Here is an 18,254-nt window from a genome sequence, read left to right as displayed (position 1 = left end):
CAAAAGGAGAAGGGAGGTGAACTTTTACAGACTTAGGCTTAAATTCTGTCTCTGCCACTTACTGGGAAAGGAACTTAGGGAGTTCCTTAGTTTCTCCAGGCCTCTGTGTCTGTGAGAGGACATCACAATAGTAAATATCCTGTTTCACAGCCAAGTTAAGTGAAATAATATGGATAAATGCTTTATAAAGTACAAAGTGCTATAGAAGTATAAGCTGTAATTATACAAGAATGTCCACAAATTCCAGTTATTACGAAAAATTCTTAGTGTTACATATTGTCATAGGACCTTGCTCCTTTCCTTCCTTGCTTCACTTACCTTCGCTTGCAATTACATACGCATGATGCTATTGTATGACTGTGCATCCTCCTCACTTTGTAGCTTTGGACTCATCATTATATTCCCCAGAGCCCAGGACAGTCCCTGGAATGCACTAAGTGCTTAACACATTTTCCATAGTGTAATCCGACCAGTGGTTACCTGTAGCAAATAAGGATGATGGGGAAGCAGAGTGGGGAAAAAGGACTTTTATTTTCTGTTTTATGTAAGTTTCTCGACTATTTGAACTTTTATCATAAACCTGTATTACTAAAATAATGACAAAAGTAGTTTAATTTTAAATGACTATAACAAACCGGTATATCTTAATTTCATAGCCTCTTAAAGGAAGATAACATTTTAATATAGGAAACTTATGAAAAGGGGAGTGCATGAAATAAAAAGAGCAGGCAAATAAGTGTTCTGGGGCGCTGAGCTCTCCGCAGACCCTTTGCGAGTGGAGGCAGCGCGTCTAACGATCTAAGAACCTCCGGGAGATACCGTTAGGAGTCGCTCGCGAAGCCGCAGCAGGATTTCCCGCCCTCTCCGTTACATGCCCCAGTAACCCCGGCGCGCCAGCGTCCGAGAGTAACCTCGAGGTGGGGGGACGGGCCCCCCCGCTCCGACTCTCGCCTGCTCCGTCTCAGCCAATGGGAAGGCAGCGCATGAGCTGGCCGGACACTGGCCCTCACTGACTCCTCCCCTAAGCAGTTAGAACCGAGTTGTACAATCACCTTGCCGCGGGCTTTAGACTTTTCCAATCATAACTCTAGTTCCCTATTCCAAGCCCCGCCCCCTCGGGCAGGCCCGCGTTCATTCTCGGCAGGAGTCACCTTTGCCTTACTAACGTTGCGCCCCGCCTTCTGCCTACCTTGCTGCTTTAGGCCACTCCCCATGATCGGGCCGACCAATAATCGGGAGCGCCTGGAGCCACTGGGCGGGCCTGCAGCCAATGCGCACGCCGTGGGTGGGCCCCAGGCCGGAATTGGGGGTGAAGCTACAGCGTTGTGCCCACATTCGGGGCTCGCTGAGCTGAGGGGTCCCCGGGGGGCTCCCGGAGCTAAGATGGCGTCCGCAGCTGAGGGGGACTTGGGAACGGTGGCGGAGCTGGCGAGGGTGCTGCGCTGGGGTTTCGAGGAGCTGAGCCTTAACAAGTTGGCGGCGTCCCTGGGCGCGTCAGAACAGGCGCTGCGGCTCATCATCTCCATCTTCCTGGGTAAGGACCCTGGTTCCTCCCTCTGCCCCCTTGCAGAATCCCCGGGGAGTGGGGACGTGACCTCCTCCTTTTCCTGGAGCCAGCCACAAGAGCTTTGTGGGGTGCAGATGTGAATCCTAAAACACCCTAACCAGCAATGGAGAAAAAGACGAGTCTTTTCTCGAGTCTGGGGGTGCTGTGCCCTCTGAACCTCTTCACCTTTCTTTTCGACTCCTGCTGTACCCTTCTGACCTCTCATTTGGCGCCACCATCCTCTCACCGTGCCATGATCTACCCCGTGTCCCCACGACCTGTCCGTATTTGTCTCTTTCTTGAGTTCTACTCTCTGTCCATGTGCACTGCTGTCTGTTATTAATATCAGCCCTCACGCGCGCTTATCGGTAGGAGAGGCCCCCTGACTTGTGTTTTTGCCCTGTGGGCCTCCTCAGCCTCATATTCTGAGTCTCTGTTTTGTGCATTGCCAGCTTATGGTAGACTTTCATTTGTTTTCTGTCCCATTTCTAATATTTTCTTTTTATACCGTATTGCTTTTTCCCCCCTTAAACCACCCACCTGTCATTTACCCTAGAATGTCCTTTTAATACTGGGCTTGGGAAACAGGACTGACAACCCCCTTAAAAACTATCCATGCTACCCCAAGCATTCATCACCTGTGTGGGTCAAAGGATGTGGTGTATCTGATGGAAACGTCACAACAAGCTGTGTGATAACTATTATAACTGGTTTATAGGCTTTTTTTTTAGTTTCAGGTGTACAAAACAAGGTAATAGACATTTCACCTCTCACAAAGTGATAACCCCTTTCCCCCAATCTATTGCTCCTCTGCTATTGTATATATCTATTACAATTCCATTGACTCTATTCCCTATGTTGTACTTCATATCCTGTGACTATATATATATAAAATTATAGTTGACATACAGTATTATTCAGCTTCAGGTTTACAGTGCCGTGTTCAGGCATATAGGCTTTTTTACTACATCCTTCCTCCATGCCTTTTTTTAATATGGAAGCAGCATGCTGCTTACAAACTGTGGGACCCTGAGCAAGCCACTTAACTTCTTTGAACTCCAATATTCTTACCTATGAGATGAAAACAATAAACGCCTACCTGATAAGATTGCTGTAAAGTCCTGTAGGAATTCAAAGGTCAGGATTTGATATACAAATATTTGAGTACTTAGAAGGTTTTATGAAGGTTATGGGACTTTAGCTAGGAGAGTAGAGGTGGGGAAGAATTAAGCAAACAGGACTGGGACACGAGCAGAGGGTTAGAGATCTGAACAATACAACGAATGAGATACAAATGAGATAAAGTTGGGCAGATGTAGAACACCTTAAATGCCAGAAAGAAGTTTGGAATTTATCCAGTAGTCAGTAGAGACACTGACATATAATATCCCTTAAGAGTGTTAACCCTATCTAGATAATGGGAGAGGCATTAATTCATATTTAAACAACCTTGGCTAATATCATTGGCCGTTTGCCTGTTGAATATCAAACCAAGATGATCTTCCTTTCTTCCAAATAAAAGTCACCTTTTCTCTCCCTTGTAGAACTGTAAGATTTTAGAAGTGGAAGGGACCTTAGGTTGTGTGCCTTCCTCAGTATCGCCCAGATCTAACCCAAATTTATCAGCACCCCCATCTAGGGTTATTTGCACCACACTAGCTTTGAACTTCCTACTCCTTCAGCCTGTTTCTGACCCAGTTATTTGTTGGGATTGTAATTGGCAATTAATAGTGTTTACATTCTTTAGTTAGGAAACTCACTGTTGATTTCTCAACTTTAAATTGAGAATGTAACACAAGTAGCAACAAGGGGCAGCCTGTTAACTGGAGCCAGGGTGAAATTAGGACTTGAAATGTATCCTTTTTATGCTGACAATCAAATACTGCCTGTACACTCCTGGTGGGCTACTGCTACAGTATGTTCTCTCAGGGGGCATACAACTGACTAAGAAAGTGTTTTCTCCATATCCTACCCTTCTATGCTCATCCTCTCATTACCACCAATCATCAAAGTAATAAACACTTGGTATAATACATCTACCACACTCCTGAGCTACCTTGCCCATTCTACCATTTCCCATATCCCGTTCCTATCTCACGTGTACCACTGCCTTCAGTAACTCATAGTATTTCTCATTTTTAGATCAACTTGGGGCTTCATGTTGCCTCATATCAGGCATAGCTTTTCCACGTAGATATAGAGGATTGTACTTTTTAGGTATAGGTTAAATATATACATGCAAATATAAATTGATAAGCCTGACATGTGCATGGAAGAAAGAGTGCATTTTAGATGTAAATATGTTTCCCTTACAAAAGTATTATCACTTCTGTGTGTTGTAACCTAGAAACCAGTAGCCCTTCAAATCAATGGAGTTCCTGGTTCCTGAACCCAGCTCTCTTGGGGAACTGGGATACTGGAGGAAATCCTTGCTAAAGGTACCAAGAAGGCTTGTAGTCCAAAATGATTTCTGGCTCACTTTTTACTAATTTTGAGGTTAATTTGGGTTAAAAACACCTAAATGCAGATACCCTGAGGGAGGAGTTAGGTTCATCAGATATTTCACATTTTAAAGTGTGAATAACTTTGAATTAGATAGTCTCATTATTATTTTCTTAGTATCTTACTTTCCCTGTTTGAATTCTGTGTGTTTATCTTGGGGTGAGGTGCAGAACATTAAAGTACTAACTTTCAAACCTTTCTGACTGGGACCCATGGTGAGAAATATGTTTTACATCCTGACCCAGTATACACATATGTGTAGACATGTATTTTAAACAAAACTTTCAGAGAACATTACTTATCCGTTCTATATAGGCAGTGTGTTTAGCTATTTTCTATTTTATTTTTAAGTATTGTTTAAGACCCACTAAATTTCATGACCCATTCATTAATGGGTTCCAACAAATATTTTTAAAAGTCTTGAGTAAGAGGCTGTAACTTTTAATATTCTGTACTTCAAGGAAAGGGTAAGCTTATGGGGACTGCTCCATTGGAGTACTGTGAACAGCAGTAAGACTCTATTAAAGGGGTGTGTGTGTGTTTGTCTTGTGTATGATTGCAGGGGGGTTAGTAAAAGATGAATTTTGCTACGAGCCCTGGTGCTGGCAAATGCTACTGGAAAACATCTTCCTTTCAACAACTCAAGGTCTCATGACTCCTTAGCATAATAACATGAATTGTTCCAAATAAATACAATAAAATGTACAGTGGGTGAAGCACTATGCTTGACCCTGCAAGGGCAAGGGCAATGATGCAGTATGAGTAACAGGGCGATGCACTCAAAGGTATTGCATACAGTCTTAGGGGGTAGGGAATGGGCATGAGATAAATACTCTAATGACCACAATAAAAGGCAGACATCTGAGGGCCACAAGAGAATTACAAAACTTTATGAGATTTAAAAATTGGACCTTTAATGAACTTTGAAAGTTGAATAAGGTTTCAGCAAATTGAGATGATAAGACAAAAGGAATAGCATGAACAAATGCACTGAGGTAGTAATATGTGGTGACACGTTCAAGGAACCGTAAAAAGTCCAGTTTTACTACAGCAGGACTTAAGTAGAGAAATGGTAGAAAATAAAACTGGAAAGGTAGGTTGTGGACCCTTGAAAGCCAAGGTAAGGAGTTTGTACTTAATGAAGTAGGTGATGGGGAGCCGTTGGAGATATTTGAAAGGGGAATAATGTGACTGAAGCTGTATTAATAAGATAATAGAGTGCAGAATGATTTGAAGTGGACATAGACAAGAGATAGGGAAACTACTGAGAAGGATCAAGATCTGAATAGTTATAATGACTTGGCAAAGTGGCTGAAGTAAGAGAGAAAAGGAGGGGATCTTATGTGAGGTATTTTCGGAATACAAAATCTTTTGAGAGGTAGATTCTGTAAACACTGCTATCTACACAGCTACTCCTGACAGAAACCTAAGAATCAGCCTTGTCACTTCCCTTTCACTCTCTCCCCACATTCCAGTCACCAAGTCCTACCAGTATTCCCTCCAAATTGTCTCAAATGCATCCACTTTTCTCCATCACCAAAGCCACTGACCATCTGTCACCAGAACCACCCGCGTAACCTCCTGACTGGTCTCTAATTCTGTTCTTGCCCCCTCCAGTCCATTCTCCAAAAGCAGCCAGAGTGGTCCGATCCTGTGCCTCTCCTGTTCAGAACCCTTCAGGGGCTTCCATACGTGGCTGGTAAGCCCCTGTCTGCGGTTCCAGCCTCATCTCAAGCAAGTTCACAACCTTTTAGCCACATGGCCTTTCAGTTCCTCAGAAAAGACATTAAGCCCTTTCCTACCTCGGAGCCTTTGTACCTGCTCATCTCGCTGCCAGGAATGCTCTTCACTTGTAATTCAGTTGACAGACTCCTTTCATCTTTCAGGTCTCGTTCAAATTTTCACTTTCTCTGGGAGTTCTTTCCTGACTCTTATTTTAAATTATGTCCTTTGTTGTACTTTCTCATACTGACTGAAATTTCCTTCCAAGTATACATTCCAATTTGTAATTATATATTTGTAGATGACGAGAGAAACCATGTAAGTTTTGTTCACCACAGCATACACAGAGTTTAACACAGTACCTGGCCTATAGAAAAGGCACAATACATATTTGTTGAATAAGTCAATGTATAAATGAATGACTGGACAACTGATTAAATGGAGGGTAAACAAGTAGTTTAAAAAAAAAACTCAGCACTTCTGCCTGGGTAGCTGGAAAGATGACAGTATCTTTAACAAATGCAGAAGTCAAGAGGAAGGTTAAAGAGTGTTCTATGCCAGGTAATGATCTAGTTTTGGATTTTCTTTAGGTTCCATGGGTACCTCTAGGTTTCTTGAGAGTTGTGAAGCCTGATCTTGAGCTCAGGAAAGAAGTTGCACTAAAGATACAGTTTTAGGAGTCCATGGTGGTATCACAGTTGAATTAGGGAGGGAATAAAATGCCATGGAAAAGCTTATACTGAGAGGAGGGGAATCTGATTCATGTTGATTGAATATGTTGTTGATAATAACAATGACTGATATTTCTTAAGGATTTGCTACGTACCAGACATTGTTCAAACTGCTCCACGATACCCCACCTAAAGCTGCCAATTACCCATGAGATATTTACAGTAATGTTATCATCTCCCTTGTGCAGATAGGAAAGTGGCCTACAAAGGGTAAGTAACTTGCCTAAGGTCACACCCATTTCTACCCAACTCTAGAGTCGTTGCTCTTTACCTCTCTGAGGATTGGGAGGAGCACGTGGGGCTGAGAAAAATAAATGCCCTTAATATCCTTTTTTCTTTTCACTCTGTGTGGTTAAACCAAGATATAATCAGCATATGCGATACCTCTCTACATCCAAAGCTAGAGCTGGCCAAATGGAGCAGATGGCCACCCCACTTAGTATGAGTGTTTTCTAGTCTTGGCCATGACTATGGGTTGGCTGTTAGATTTATCAAAAATTGCTCTTGGTGGTCAGGATTCATTCCTCAGAGGTTCAGAATTAGCATCACTAGGGTTTGCAACCTTTAAAATCAAAGGAGGTCCTGCAGTTTAGTTCCCTTTGGACCAAAGTTAGGTCTGGTCCTTCAGAACTAAATCCATTATTCAATGCAAAAAGCTTTCTTCAGGTAGCACTGAAATTACCATATAGAAATCAAAGCCAAGCTAGATGGAAATTAAACACATTAACTAAACAAATCGGACTTCTGACCATAATACAAAGCAGGGTCCAAGAATTCTGTAAACTAAAGAGGTGATCTTAAATGACTTTCAAGGCCTCTTCTAATTCTAAAAGTCTAGGTATACTCTACATTTGTAGACATTATCTTTATACTAATCCACAGCCACAAATTACATCCTAAGATAAAGCTTCCTGTTTGGGGATTTCCTTTAAATACATTTTTCCAACCACTTATCTGCACTCCAGTATCTTACATTGCACAAAATTTCATGTTTTGAATGCCAGTATAACTTTAATGTCAAATAGATTCATTTCTTTGCAGAGGCATGTGTAAATTAGGGCCCATGAGATTATATACACAAGCTAATCTAACAAAAATAATTACATACCCACTGACATTAAATCTGTCTGGGCAGCCATGGGAACTCACTGGAGGTGTTGAGTCCAACAGCATTTTAAACATGGGATTTGGTCTTTAAAAAGGAAATAGCATTTCAGCTGGACCTTAAAGGGTATGGAAGATTCTTGTCAGGTAGAGATAAAAGGAGGAGCTTTCCAGCTGCAGAGAATAATGAGCATATATGTGGAGACCAGGAAAAGTAAGACAAGTCTGAGGAACAGCAAGTAGGTCAGTTTGGCTAGAACAATAGAGGACTCATAAAGGAATAGTAGAGAAAAACCCAATAGACCTTTCAGGTGTGTGTGGGGGGGTGCAGAGTAAGGTGGTAGGATGTGCATTGTCTTTAGATACCTGCAGGCCTAGGTGCAAATTCTGGATTAAATATCTACTACCTGTTTCACCATAGAAGAATTACTACTAAATAAACTTCAGCGGTCCATTTCCTTATGTTCCCAAAGACCAGTCTTACTAAAGGATTAAGGTTAAGAGGCAGTTTATCGGATAAATAAGTTTTTAATTATATTTAATTCATAACCAGCAATATTTTGAAACCATGCAAAATGTACATGGCTTTTTAAAAATAATATAGTCATCAGAGAAATTTCTTATTTCTAGAGAACTGCATCCTGTGTGCAGATGTGTTCATTCTCTGCTCTGGAAAAGTTTGAGAAGCGTTTCGTTGGTCATTTAGGATGCTGTGAGCACTAAATGAGATAAACTGTGTAAATAGTTGACCAAGCTTGACCCAAGGTAGTTTTAAATAATTATTCTCTGCCTTTCCTCGATAAGTATTCATCTCCTTCCTTTACAAGGAGACTCAAATTGTGGTCTTGGGACCAGCAACATCAGCATCTTCTAGGAACTTGTTAGAAATGCAAATTCTCAGGTCTACCCCAGACCTACTGAATGAGAAATTCTGAAGATGGGGCCCAGTGATCTATGTTTTAACAAGCCCTTCAGGTTATACTGACTACCCTGAAGTTTGAGGATCACTGGGTTAGTGTAGAGTCATGCACCACGTAAGAATGTTTCGGTCGAGATTAACCACATACACAACTGTGGTCCCATAAGATTGTAATGAAGCTAAAAAATTCGTACTGTCTAATGATGTCATAGCCATCATCAGGTTACTCACATGTTTGTGGTGACGCTGGTATAAACCTACTGCACTGCCAGTTGTACACAAGTATAGCTCATACTGTTAGGTACAGTACATAATACTTGATAATGGTAATAAATGACTGTTAACGGGCTTCTGTATTTACTATACTATTTTTATTATTTTAAAATGTACTCTTTCTACTTACTAAAAAAAAATAAAAGTTTTCTGTAGAACAATATGTCGTGTAACACTGACAGCAGCCTCATATACCCCATGTTTACCATGTCTGTTGATTGTATCATTTTCTCTTGTGCTTTGATTTAATCATGTGTTTTGTACAGTGACATGCTGGACAGGCTTGTAGCCTAGGAGCAATAGGCTATCTCATATAGCACAGGTGTGCGGTAGGTGTACCATCTAGGTTTGTGTAAATGCACTCTGTGATGTCTACATAATGATGAAATCGCCTAACAATGCATTTCTCAGAACATAACCCCATTATTAAGCAATGCGTGACTGTATTCTTCAAGCATCTGTTTTGTAATACTTGATGTCCTGATAGTACCTTAAACTCTTTGAAATGTCATTATACCTGTGATCTTTAGAATAAACAAAATGCTCTTGGATTCTTTACAGCTTAGTTCTTCCTATTTGCTAACATCTCGTTATTCTTCAAATATTATTATTATTACTACTCGTATTATCAATATTATAATAATGATATTATGTCATTATCATTTTTATTATCATAACTCTTATCATTACCTACACCGTTTGTTTCACATTTTTGATGAGAAGGTTAAATATAGAGGTATTTTTTTCATAAAGTTGTTGGACTAATAGTTCCATCTTTCCTTTTCTGTCTTGCATCAACCACCTTCAGCGATATAAAATTCTCCTAATTGATTGCTTCACATTTTAAGGTATGGCTGTGGGGTGTGTGTGTGTGTGTGTGTGTGTGTGTGTGTTGACATTTTCCCAGCGCTTGGCTGGGGCCAGGAGATTTAGGGAACACTTGGAGTTCTCTTGGTAAAGCAATCATTGCTTCAAAGTCTATCTAACTTGTGTAGCCCAAAAGATGTTGTATGCATCTTTATTTCTCCCTATTTTCAAAACGAGAAATGGGCAAGTAAGACACTGAAAAATAAGGATAAATAATTTGTGAGTAAGAATTTCCCTTTGGCCTAATAAAACAGACGATTTCTAAGTTCCTCCCCATTCAAGCAGTGGCTGTTAAGGTAAATGAGATTCATGAAACTCTGGATACTTTGAATGAAGGAGTCTAAGAACTATGGACCATAATTCTTAGCAACAGAGGCTTCTGATAGAAATGTCACTGCATTGTAACTGTCGGGACAGTCTGTCAGAAAGTAAGTAAAAGATTAGGCCGAAAATAAGACTGAGGTTTTATACTTAATTCACATGAGGTCATCAAGTAGACTATTTAAGTGACCCTCTCTAACCAAAGGCTAAGTTTAATTAAAAATAAAAAGCTTTTGTCAATTAAAGATGCTTTTTAGTATAAGTATTCATGTTGCTATGGCATTTTCATAAGAAAAGCATACATGGTCATATCTTGCTATATAAAATTATTAATATAAAATAGTAATTTTGTAAGAAATTAAGAATCACTATAAAAAGAATTGAGGATTCATGTGCATATATTGCATACAGATCTGAGGAGGATATGAGGTCCCAGGAGGTTAAAGTTTTAATCACTGTATATTTGTATATGTTCTAATTAGAAGTGGCATCCGTATAGACATGGTAAATGGCTCATAGCTCTTGAGGTTTTCAGTTTCTGCTGTGATAGCAATTCTAAACTCAGATGGACTTGGACACCACTCTGGATTATTGTCCATAAATACACAACTGCTGTTTGCAAGCCAGCAGGAAGAGGCCAACTGGAATCGTATGCCTTAAGGCTCTTATGGCATATACCTCAGACAAAAGTGGGAAAGATTGGTTACAGTTGGAGTACAAATAAATATATTGGGGCCCTGACTAAAAATATTGAATCATAAAGGCTACTAGAAATCCTCATTCTTTAGCTAAAGGGTAATCTGACTCCACTTCTTAATTCTTCATTGGTTCTTCTGAAAGAGTAGGAAACAAAAGCAAAACATAGGAACTCCTAGATAGCATGTATTTATATTATTTACACTAAGAGCCTAACAGAGCAATTATGGGCACCCAAGTAATCATCTCACCAGTAGCTCCAAATTTCTCCAAGTCTTACCCTCTTGTTTTATATTTTTAAAGTATATTTTTTACCATATTCTAAAATATCTAATTTTTTAATATTTTTGAAAATTCTTCCCAAATCTTCAAGTAATATGAGATGCTGATACAGAAAGTAGATTGTTTCCAGCTTGGATGGTCAAGGATAAATTGGACTTCATCCAAATTAAAAGTTTTTGATAGAATCAAAAGATACTATTAAGAAAGTGAAAAGGCAAATATATGGTGATGGAAGGAGAACTGACTGTGGGTGGTGAACACAAATGGGATTTATAGATGATGTATTACAGAATTGTACACCTGAAATCTATGTAATTTTACTAACAATTGTCACCCCAATGAATTTAAAAAAAAAAAAAAAAGTGAAAAGAAAACCCACGGAATGGAAAAATATTTGCAAATCATGTATCTGATAAGAGTCTAGTATCCAGAATATGTCAAGAATTCTTATAACTCAACAATAAAAAAGACAAATAGCCCAATTAAGAAATGGGCAGAGGATATGAATAGACATTTGTCTGCAGAAGACATACAAATGGCCAATAAGCACATGAAAAGATGCTCAGATCACTAGTCATTGGGGAAATGCAAATCAAAACCACAATGCCTTGCTACTTCACACCCACTACGATGGCTATAATCAAAAAAACAATGGAATAGACTTGGCGACCGCCACTGAGCAGATCAGACTCCACTGGTTCGCGCACCTCTCCGCTTCCTCTGCAACCATGTCTGACAAACCTGAAAAGACTGAGATTGAGAATTCACTAAGTCAAAATTGAAGAAGACAGAAACACAAAAGAAAAGTCCACTGCCATTAAAAAAAAATGACTGAACAGAAGAAGCAAGCAGGCGAATCGTAATGAGGCAGGCACCGCCAGTATGCACTGTACATTCCACAAGCACTGCCTTTTATTTTACTTCTTTTAGTTGTTTAACTTTGTACGATGCAAAGAGGTTGGATCAAGTTTAAATGACTGTGCTGCCCTTTTTCACATCAAAGAACTACTGACAACGAAGCCTGAACCTGCCTCTCCCATCTGCCTGCCTGTCTGGCAAGGAAGGAAAAGAACTTCCATGTTGGTGAAGGCAGAATCTGAGTAATAATGGTAAAATCTAGAGTAAAAACCAAGCTGGTCCAAGGTAAAATGCAGTTTAATCAGAGTGCCATTTTTTTTTCCCAAATGATTTTAATTACTGGAATGCACAAGTTTTTTAATATGCACACAAAAAGTTTTAATAATACCTGAAAAAATAATGGAATAAACAAGTGTTGGTGAGGATGTAGAGAAAATGGAACCCTCGTGCATTACCAGTAGTAATGTAAAATAGTGCAGCCACTGTGGAAAACAGGTTAGCAGTTTCTCAAAGTTAAACAGTTACGTATAACCCAGCAATTCCACTCCTAGTTGTACAGTATATGCAAAAGAATTGAAAGCATATGCTCACCACAAAAACTTGTACATAAATGTTCATAGCATTATTATATTAGCTGAAAAGTGGAAATAACTCAGTTGTACCCCAACTGATGAATGAATAAATAAAATGTTATAGTCATACAATGGAATACTATTTGACCATAAAAAGAATGAAGTACAGATACCTGCTACACATGGATGAACTTTGAAAATGTGAAAGAAAAAAAAAACACAAATGGCCATATTATATGGTTCCATTTATATGAAATGCCCAGAATAAGCAAATCCATAGGGACTGAAAGTAGATTGCCAGGGGATGAGAAGAGGGTTGAATTGGGAGTGACTGCTAAGAGGTATGGGGCTTCTTGTGAGGGTAGTGGAAATATCCTGGCATTAGATAGTGGGGATGGTTGCACAGCGTTGTGAATATACTAAAATTCACTGAATTGTACATGTTAAAAAGAATAAAGAGGAACTATGTATGATCACAGAGGTAGAGAACCCAACAATTACAACCTATTCAAATTCATAAAGACAGACGGTGTGATGTTATCTTTTCTCCTGTTAGAATCTTAGCTAAGTAAAAGTTTATTATTTCATTTGCTGAAATACCTGCTGAGAAAAAGAAGTCTCACCTAACTTGTTTGTATTTACAAAGATTAGATTTGGCAACTCTAAACATGAGAGAAATTATCTGAACAAGTACGCTGGAGGGTTGGAGAAAGAGCAGTTAATTAGCCACTTGGCAGTGTAACAGGGCAACCCTTGGGCAACCCTAGGCCAGATCAAGTCACAATAGGAATAGAAGAACCTTTTCTCCACTGGGAATTCTGGGAGTAGCAGAATTTTCTGGCATTTACCTAGTTTTGTTGTGGTGTTGATTATTTTTTTAAAATAATCCAAGATTTGCAGTACATATAGTCTTGGATACCTTAAGAAAAAAAAAAAATACCTTACAAGTTTTACAGGAATATGTTGCTAGCTCCCACCTCCACTCCCACCTTACCCTCTAGGGCCTTAAAAGGGGTCTATGTAAATGAAAGGCCTGGAAACTGAAACTTCAGTATCTTCTTGGCAAATCAGCTCCCTTGGAGTGCTGGTTGCAACTCGGACCTTTACTTTTGAAAGTTGCTATAGGCTTAATTTAGTTCAGTTAGATCGAGGTGGGCAAAAGTCAAAATTTTCCACTGCTAGATTATAGGCTTGAGCCTGAGATTTTGTATTTTAAAATCAGTTGAAAGAATACTTATATTTTAAGAAATCAGATATGCTTGTATAAAATATGATTGTATAAAATACCTGCCCATACATAGAATAAATATTTTTAGAGTGGCCTAAAGGAAGTACATGCATGATGCTTTTATAAATATTGTCTCTTAATCTGCAAAACAGCCAGCGAGATGGCTAGTATTTCCCCTGTTTCACAGATGACAAAATTGAGGTACAAAGAATCTAAGTAATTTGTCCAAGCCATAGAACTGAATTTCTAAACTAGGTTACTCTTGATGCCTAAGTCCAGGGATATTCTGCAGACATACTCTGGAGATATTGCAGGTTCAGTTCCAGACCACCACAATAAAGTGAGTATTGGAATAAAGCAAGTCATAATCTTTTTTGCTGGTAGAGGGTCTTCCCTTCAGTTTGTAAAAAAACGCAACACCTGTGAAGTGCAATAAAGCATAGTGCAATAAAATGAGGTATGCCTGTGCTTGACAATCTGGCTAGAAGTTGCCACCTTGTGGTTTACTAATTTAAAAATTAAAATGTGATGAAATGCACTGAATACAGGCATTAGGGGTGTCATTTTACGCCTAGTAAAGGCATTTCAGTGTCTTAAAGCACATCGAAAGTCAGTCTGGACGTCTGTTTTTGTTCCACTAAAATGAAGAAATGTCAGTCAGTAGCCTCATTTAGCTTTAACATTCTTTCAGTCTATAAACTTTTGTAGAATTGTTTAGGAAAAACATTTATCTAAAGTAACAAAATAACTATGACCATTTGAACAAACTCGAGTAATTTAGAAAAATACTGTAACATGAGGATAATGTTCTTACATCCCTTTTGCCATCTCATCAGATATGAAATACTCTTGAGGGCTTGCCACTGATGGGTGACTAACTTTTTCCTGGGCTAAGAAGCTAGGAAGAACCTATGAGTGTTTAATTCCTGTGGCATGACAAAAAAAGGGATTGGTGGCATCAAAGTCAGTCTTTTGTTGTATCTTAACTTTTCAGTTTTTGTAGCAGGTTTCACCAGTCAGTCAATGTGTGTGTATATCAGTCACTACAGTAGCACTAAGTGTAAGAAGGCCTTGCTTACTAAGAGCACTTGGCTTAAATGGAGCAATTAAAGAATTACTTTTAGTAGGACTTTGGGGCAGTTCAGGTTTAGGTTATTTGATTGGGTTAAATGACTAAACTAATATTTTTTACCCTTCATAACAACCCTTTTCTTTCCTACAAGTAACAGCCATCCACTAGTTTACCTTTAAAATGTCCCTTCCGTTCTTTCATTCTCAGGTCATTTTGATCACTTGTCCCAGTTTCCCTGAATCTTGTACCACATTTGCCAAAATATTTAAGATACTCAGTTGGAGGTAACCTTCAGAAATGAACTGCTGTATTCTTACGGCGCTATATGAGGGTAGGGAGAGGGAGTCCCCAAGAATGAGATTAACAAAGAAAGTATGGGAGAACACCTATATTTAGCATTAAAATGAAGTTTTTAAATACTTTTAGATAGGAAAATAAGCAAACATAAACGTGGGTGTGTATGTGTCTATAAACAGGTGCTGGAATATAGATGGTTATTGAGAAATCAAAGAATAATACAGCTGTAGTTTTAGAAGCACACAGCTAGTTATTAGTGATACACTCACAGGTCACTGCCAAGTGCTAAGGCATGTGGCAAGAGTATCAGAATGGAAATCAAGTGATAGGGATTCTAATTTGAGCTATGCTCTATTAATCTTGGGTATACCAGTTATTCCCTTTGGGCCTTAGCTTTTCATCTATCTAATGAAGGGTTTGGAGTCAGTGATTTCTACGGTTTCTTTAGTTCTAAGAATCTATACCCAATGAATAACCATTCAGCTCTAGCTATAGAGGATTGTCAGAATGTGGAAGGTGTATTGGCCTGCCCTTAACTATCAACAAGGCTTAATCTGCTAAACGGAAACAAAGAACTAGTTCTGAACAAATTCCAAAGGTGAGCTTCATCGCTGCCTAAATGTCCATAATCTACAAGTGTCAGCTCCAGCTTAGCAATCAGTAACTAAGTTCTAAGCATTAAGTGCCTAATCAGTTACCTATCATTTAAATAGATAGTGTCAAGCAGGGCTTACCTCTCTATTTCTATTTGTCTTCCTTTTCTCTGTACAGTTCTTTAGCACAAGGACTTTCCACTTTGGTGAAAGAATAGGGAAAAAGTTGAGTGGCAGATCTTCAGAGCAGAAATAATAAGGTTAAAATTATCATGTGGAAATATTTGATTAAAAAAAACTACAAATAAGCCATGTCCAAAAGCAGTTCTGTTTTATATTCTCGTCTGTGATTCTTAGGGAAATTTAACTGAAATTTGATTAAAGGAGCAGATAGATCCTGAATGTGGCCTTCCAATATTGCCCAAAGCAAAATACCCATTATCTATGGTAACATTCCGTAGTCTAGAAAAATTACAACATCCATATTAGATAAGGACAAACAGTTTTTTCTAACCATCTCTTTTAACTAGAAATTCCATAGAGTGGCCTTAATCTTTTCAGTAAACAATCCCTAAGAGCAGTGACAGACATAGCCTTTTTTTTTTTTTAGATTCTCTATCCCCCATCCTGTATCTCCAAGTATAAGCGTGAATTTTGAATTTGATTAATTTCAGTGACTTTAAGGAGCCCATTCACCATCTAAACCAGATGTTCTTATAAGAAGGGTTGGTGACGTTTAGGAAGGTGGCCTGCGCCACATTGCTGAAGGCTAAGAAAGAAATGGATAGACAAGAAACAGAGGTGATGAATTAGACTAGGATTCTAGGAGATTGACTGCAAAAGCAATAAGTAAAAATGAACAGTAGCTAGGAGCAGTAGCAAAGGGACAAGAATGGGGGGGCAGGGGCTAGAAGGTTAACACTGAGGGCCTTTGCAGGGCTAAAGGTAAAGGAGATAATGTGCTAGGTGGGTAAATCATGGACTTAGAGGTCAGACAATGCATTAGAATCAATTACTTCATCAATTACTAGCTAATGAGCACAGGTTAGATAACGGTTTTGATTTGTTTGCTTATTCATAAAATGAAGACAATAATATTTATTATTTATCGTATATAGTTATGAGGATTAAGAGAATGTGTGTAAAGTGTTTAATGCATGACACTTAGTAAGTGTTCAGTAAAGGTTAGTTGCTGATGTTGATGATAATAATTGTTGTTATTGAGAAGAAAAGAATAAGGATGCTAGCAAAAAAAAAAGCATACAGGAAGTTCCCAAATAAGACTGGTACGGGTAAGAGGATTGGGACCAAAGGGAAGGAGGAGATGTTTAAAAAGAAGGGAGGGACATCTTCCTCTGAATCTGGAAGAGAGGATAAAAATACGGATTTCAGGCAGAGCATCCTAAAGGCTATGCTGGAGATGAAATAAATGTGTGTTCTCAGGGCTCCGGGAACTTAGCGTAAAGTGGCTGTTAAAAGACAGAAAGTCTTGAAGGCTCATGTTGTATCTTTAAAACACAGGGCAACTTTGCATTCCATTTTGTGTAATTTATTTCTTTTAATATAATTAAGTTACTTACCAGTTAAATTACTTAAATTTTCTTTTCTGCAAAACCTCTAGTAAAGTGAATATGCCACATTTGTCTTACAGCTTCTGTCAGTTGCCTCAATTTGAGCAGCTCATATTTAAACAATGATATACATAAATTGATGGTGATGTTTTAAATCAAAAGTCGGAGCTCTCTGCTATGTTCCTATATAATACCAAATTCTAAAGAAAGAAGAATGAATCCATAGCTGAGGAATTGCCCACTTCTGTTTTGGATAACCTTTGCAAAGAGAGAGTATCTCCTCCGGTTGATTCTCTGGGGATGGGCTGTGTGTTCCCTCCCCCACCCATCCCATGTCACTCTGCTTCTCCCACACTGTCATTCTTCCAAGAGATGACCTACATCAACCATTTCACTGAGGAGACTGAGGGTCTTCCCATCAACTTCCTCATCTGTCTTCCATGTTTCTAGGCCAGCCTCTTTTTGCCTTGCCCAAAGTCTCAGAGGGAAGAGCCAGGATTTTTTCCTCTTTTCTAAGGTAAATCCTTCTTCCTGTGACACAGATACTGTCCTTTTCTACTCTACTGCTTTTCTTCTTCCATAAAACATGCATATATGGATAGAACTTCTCTGTCTTAGAGATTTTTCACTCACTCAGTGGTCATGCGCTCTGGCCAATAGTTGCTTACTGCCAAACTTCTTGAATGAATAGTCTTCATATCCAGCCTACATCTGTTTATCCACTCACTTCCTTCTTAGCTGCCCTTCATCTCCTGGTCTCCATTTCCATTGTGCTCCATCGTTTCAGTTACTGATAGCTTCATTGTGAAATTCAATGATATCGTCCCCTTCCTCACCCTCCTTGAGCTCTGTAACATTTGATATTATTGATAAACTCCTTTCCTACTGAAATAGCCTTCTTCCATTCTCACATGTATACTATCCGGATTTAGCTCCTTGTTTTTGTGTTTTATCTGTTTCTTTTGCTTGTACTCCTTTAAATACAGGCATTTTCCAAGACTGAGCCTTGACCTGCCATTCTTTTATGGTCTGTCCCTGTGCGAGCTTATCTTTTTCCTGGCTTCCGCTATCACCAGCAACACCACCACTAGCGCCAGCTC

The 18,254-nt window shown here is 39.1% G+C and overlaps 1 protein-coding gene across 1 annotated transcript in view; it reads left to right on the top strand.

Annotated features, from left to right (window-relative positions):
- Positions 1-1,246: 1,246 nt before the first annotated feature.
- LPCAT3 (lysophosphatidylcholine acyltransferase 3) overlaps positions 1,247-18,254 on the top strand; it is a 33,531-nt gene continuing 16,523 nt past the window's right edge. Inside the window, exon 1 of the mRNA XM_033117209.1 lies at positions 1,247-1,534. Within this exon, the coding sequence (XP_032973100.1) occupies positions 1,384-1,534 (151 nt within the window). The 5' untranslated portion in view covers positions 1,247-1,383. The remainder of the gene's footprint in view (positions 1,535-18,254) is intronic.

Source organism: Rhinolophus ferrumequinum, chromosome 10 (assembly GCF_004115265.2).
Source record: "Rhinolophus ferrumequinum isolate MPI-CBG mRhiFer1 chromosome 10, mRhiFer1_v1.p, whole genome shotgun sequence".
Classification (NCBI taxonomy): domain Eukaryota; kingdom Metazoa; phylum Chordata; class Mammalia; order Chiroptera; family Rhinolophidae; genus Rhinolophus; species Rhinolophus ferrumequinum.
Note: the sequence above shows the minus strand (reverse complement) of the source record. Positions and strands in the feature narration are given on the sequence as shown.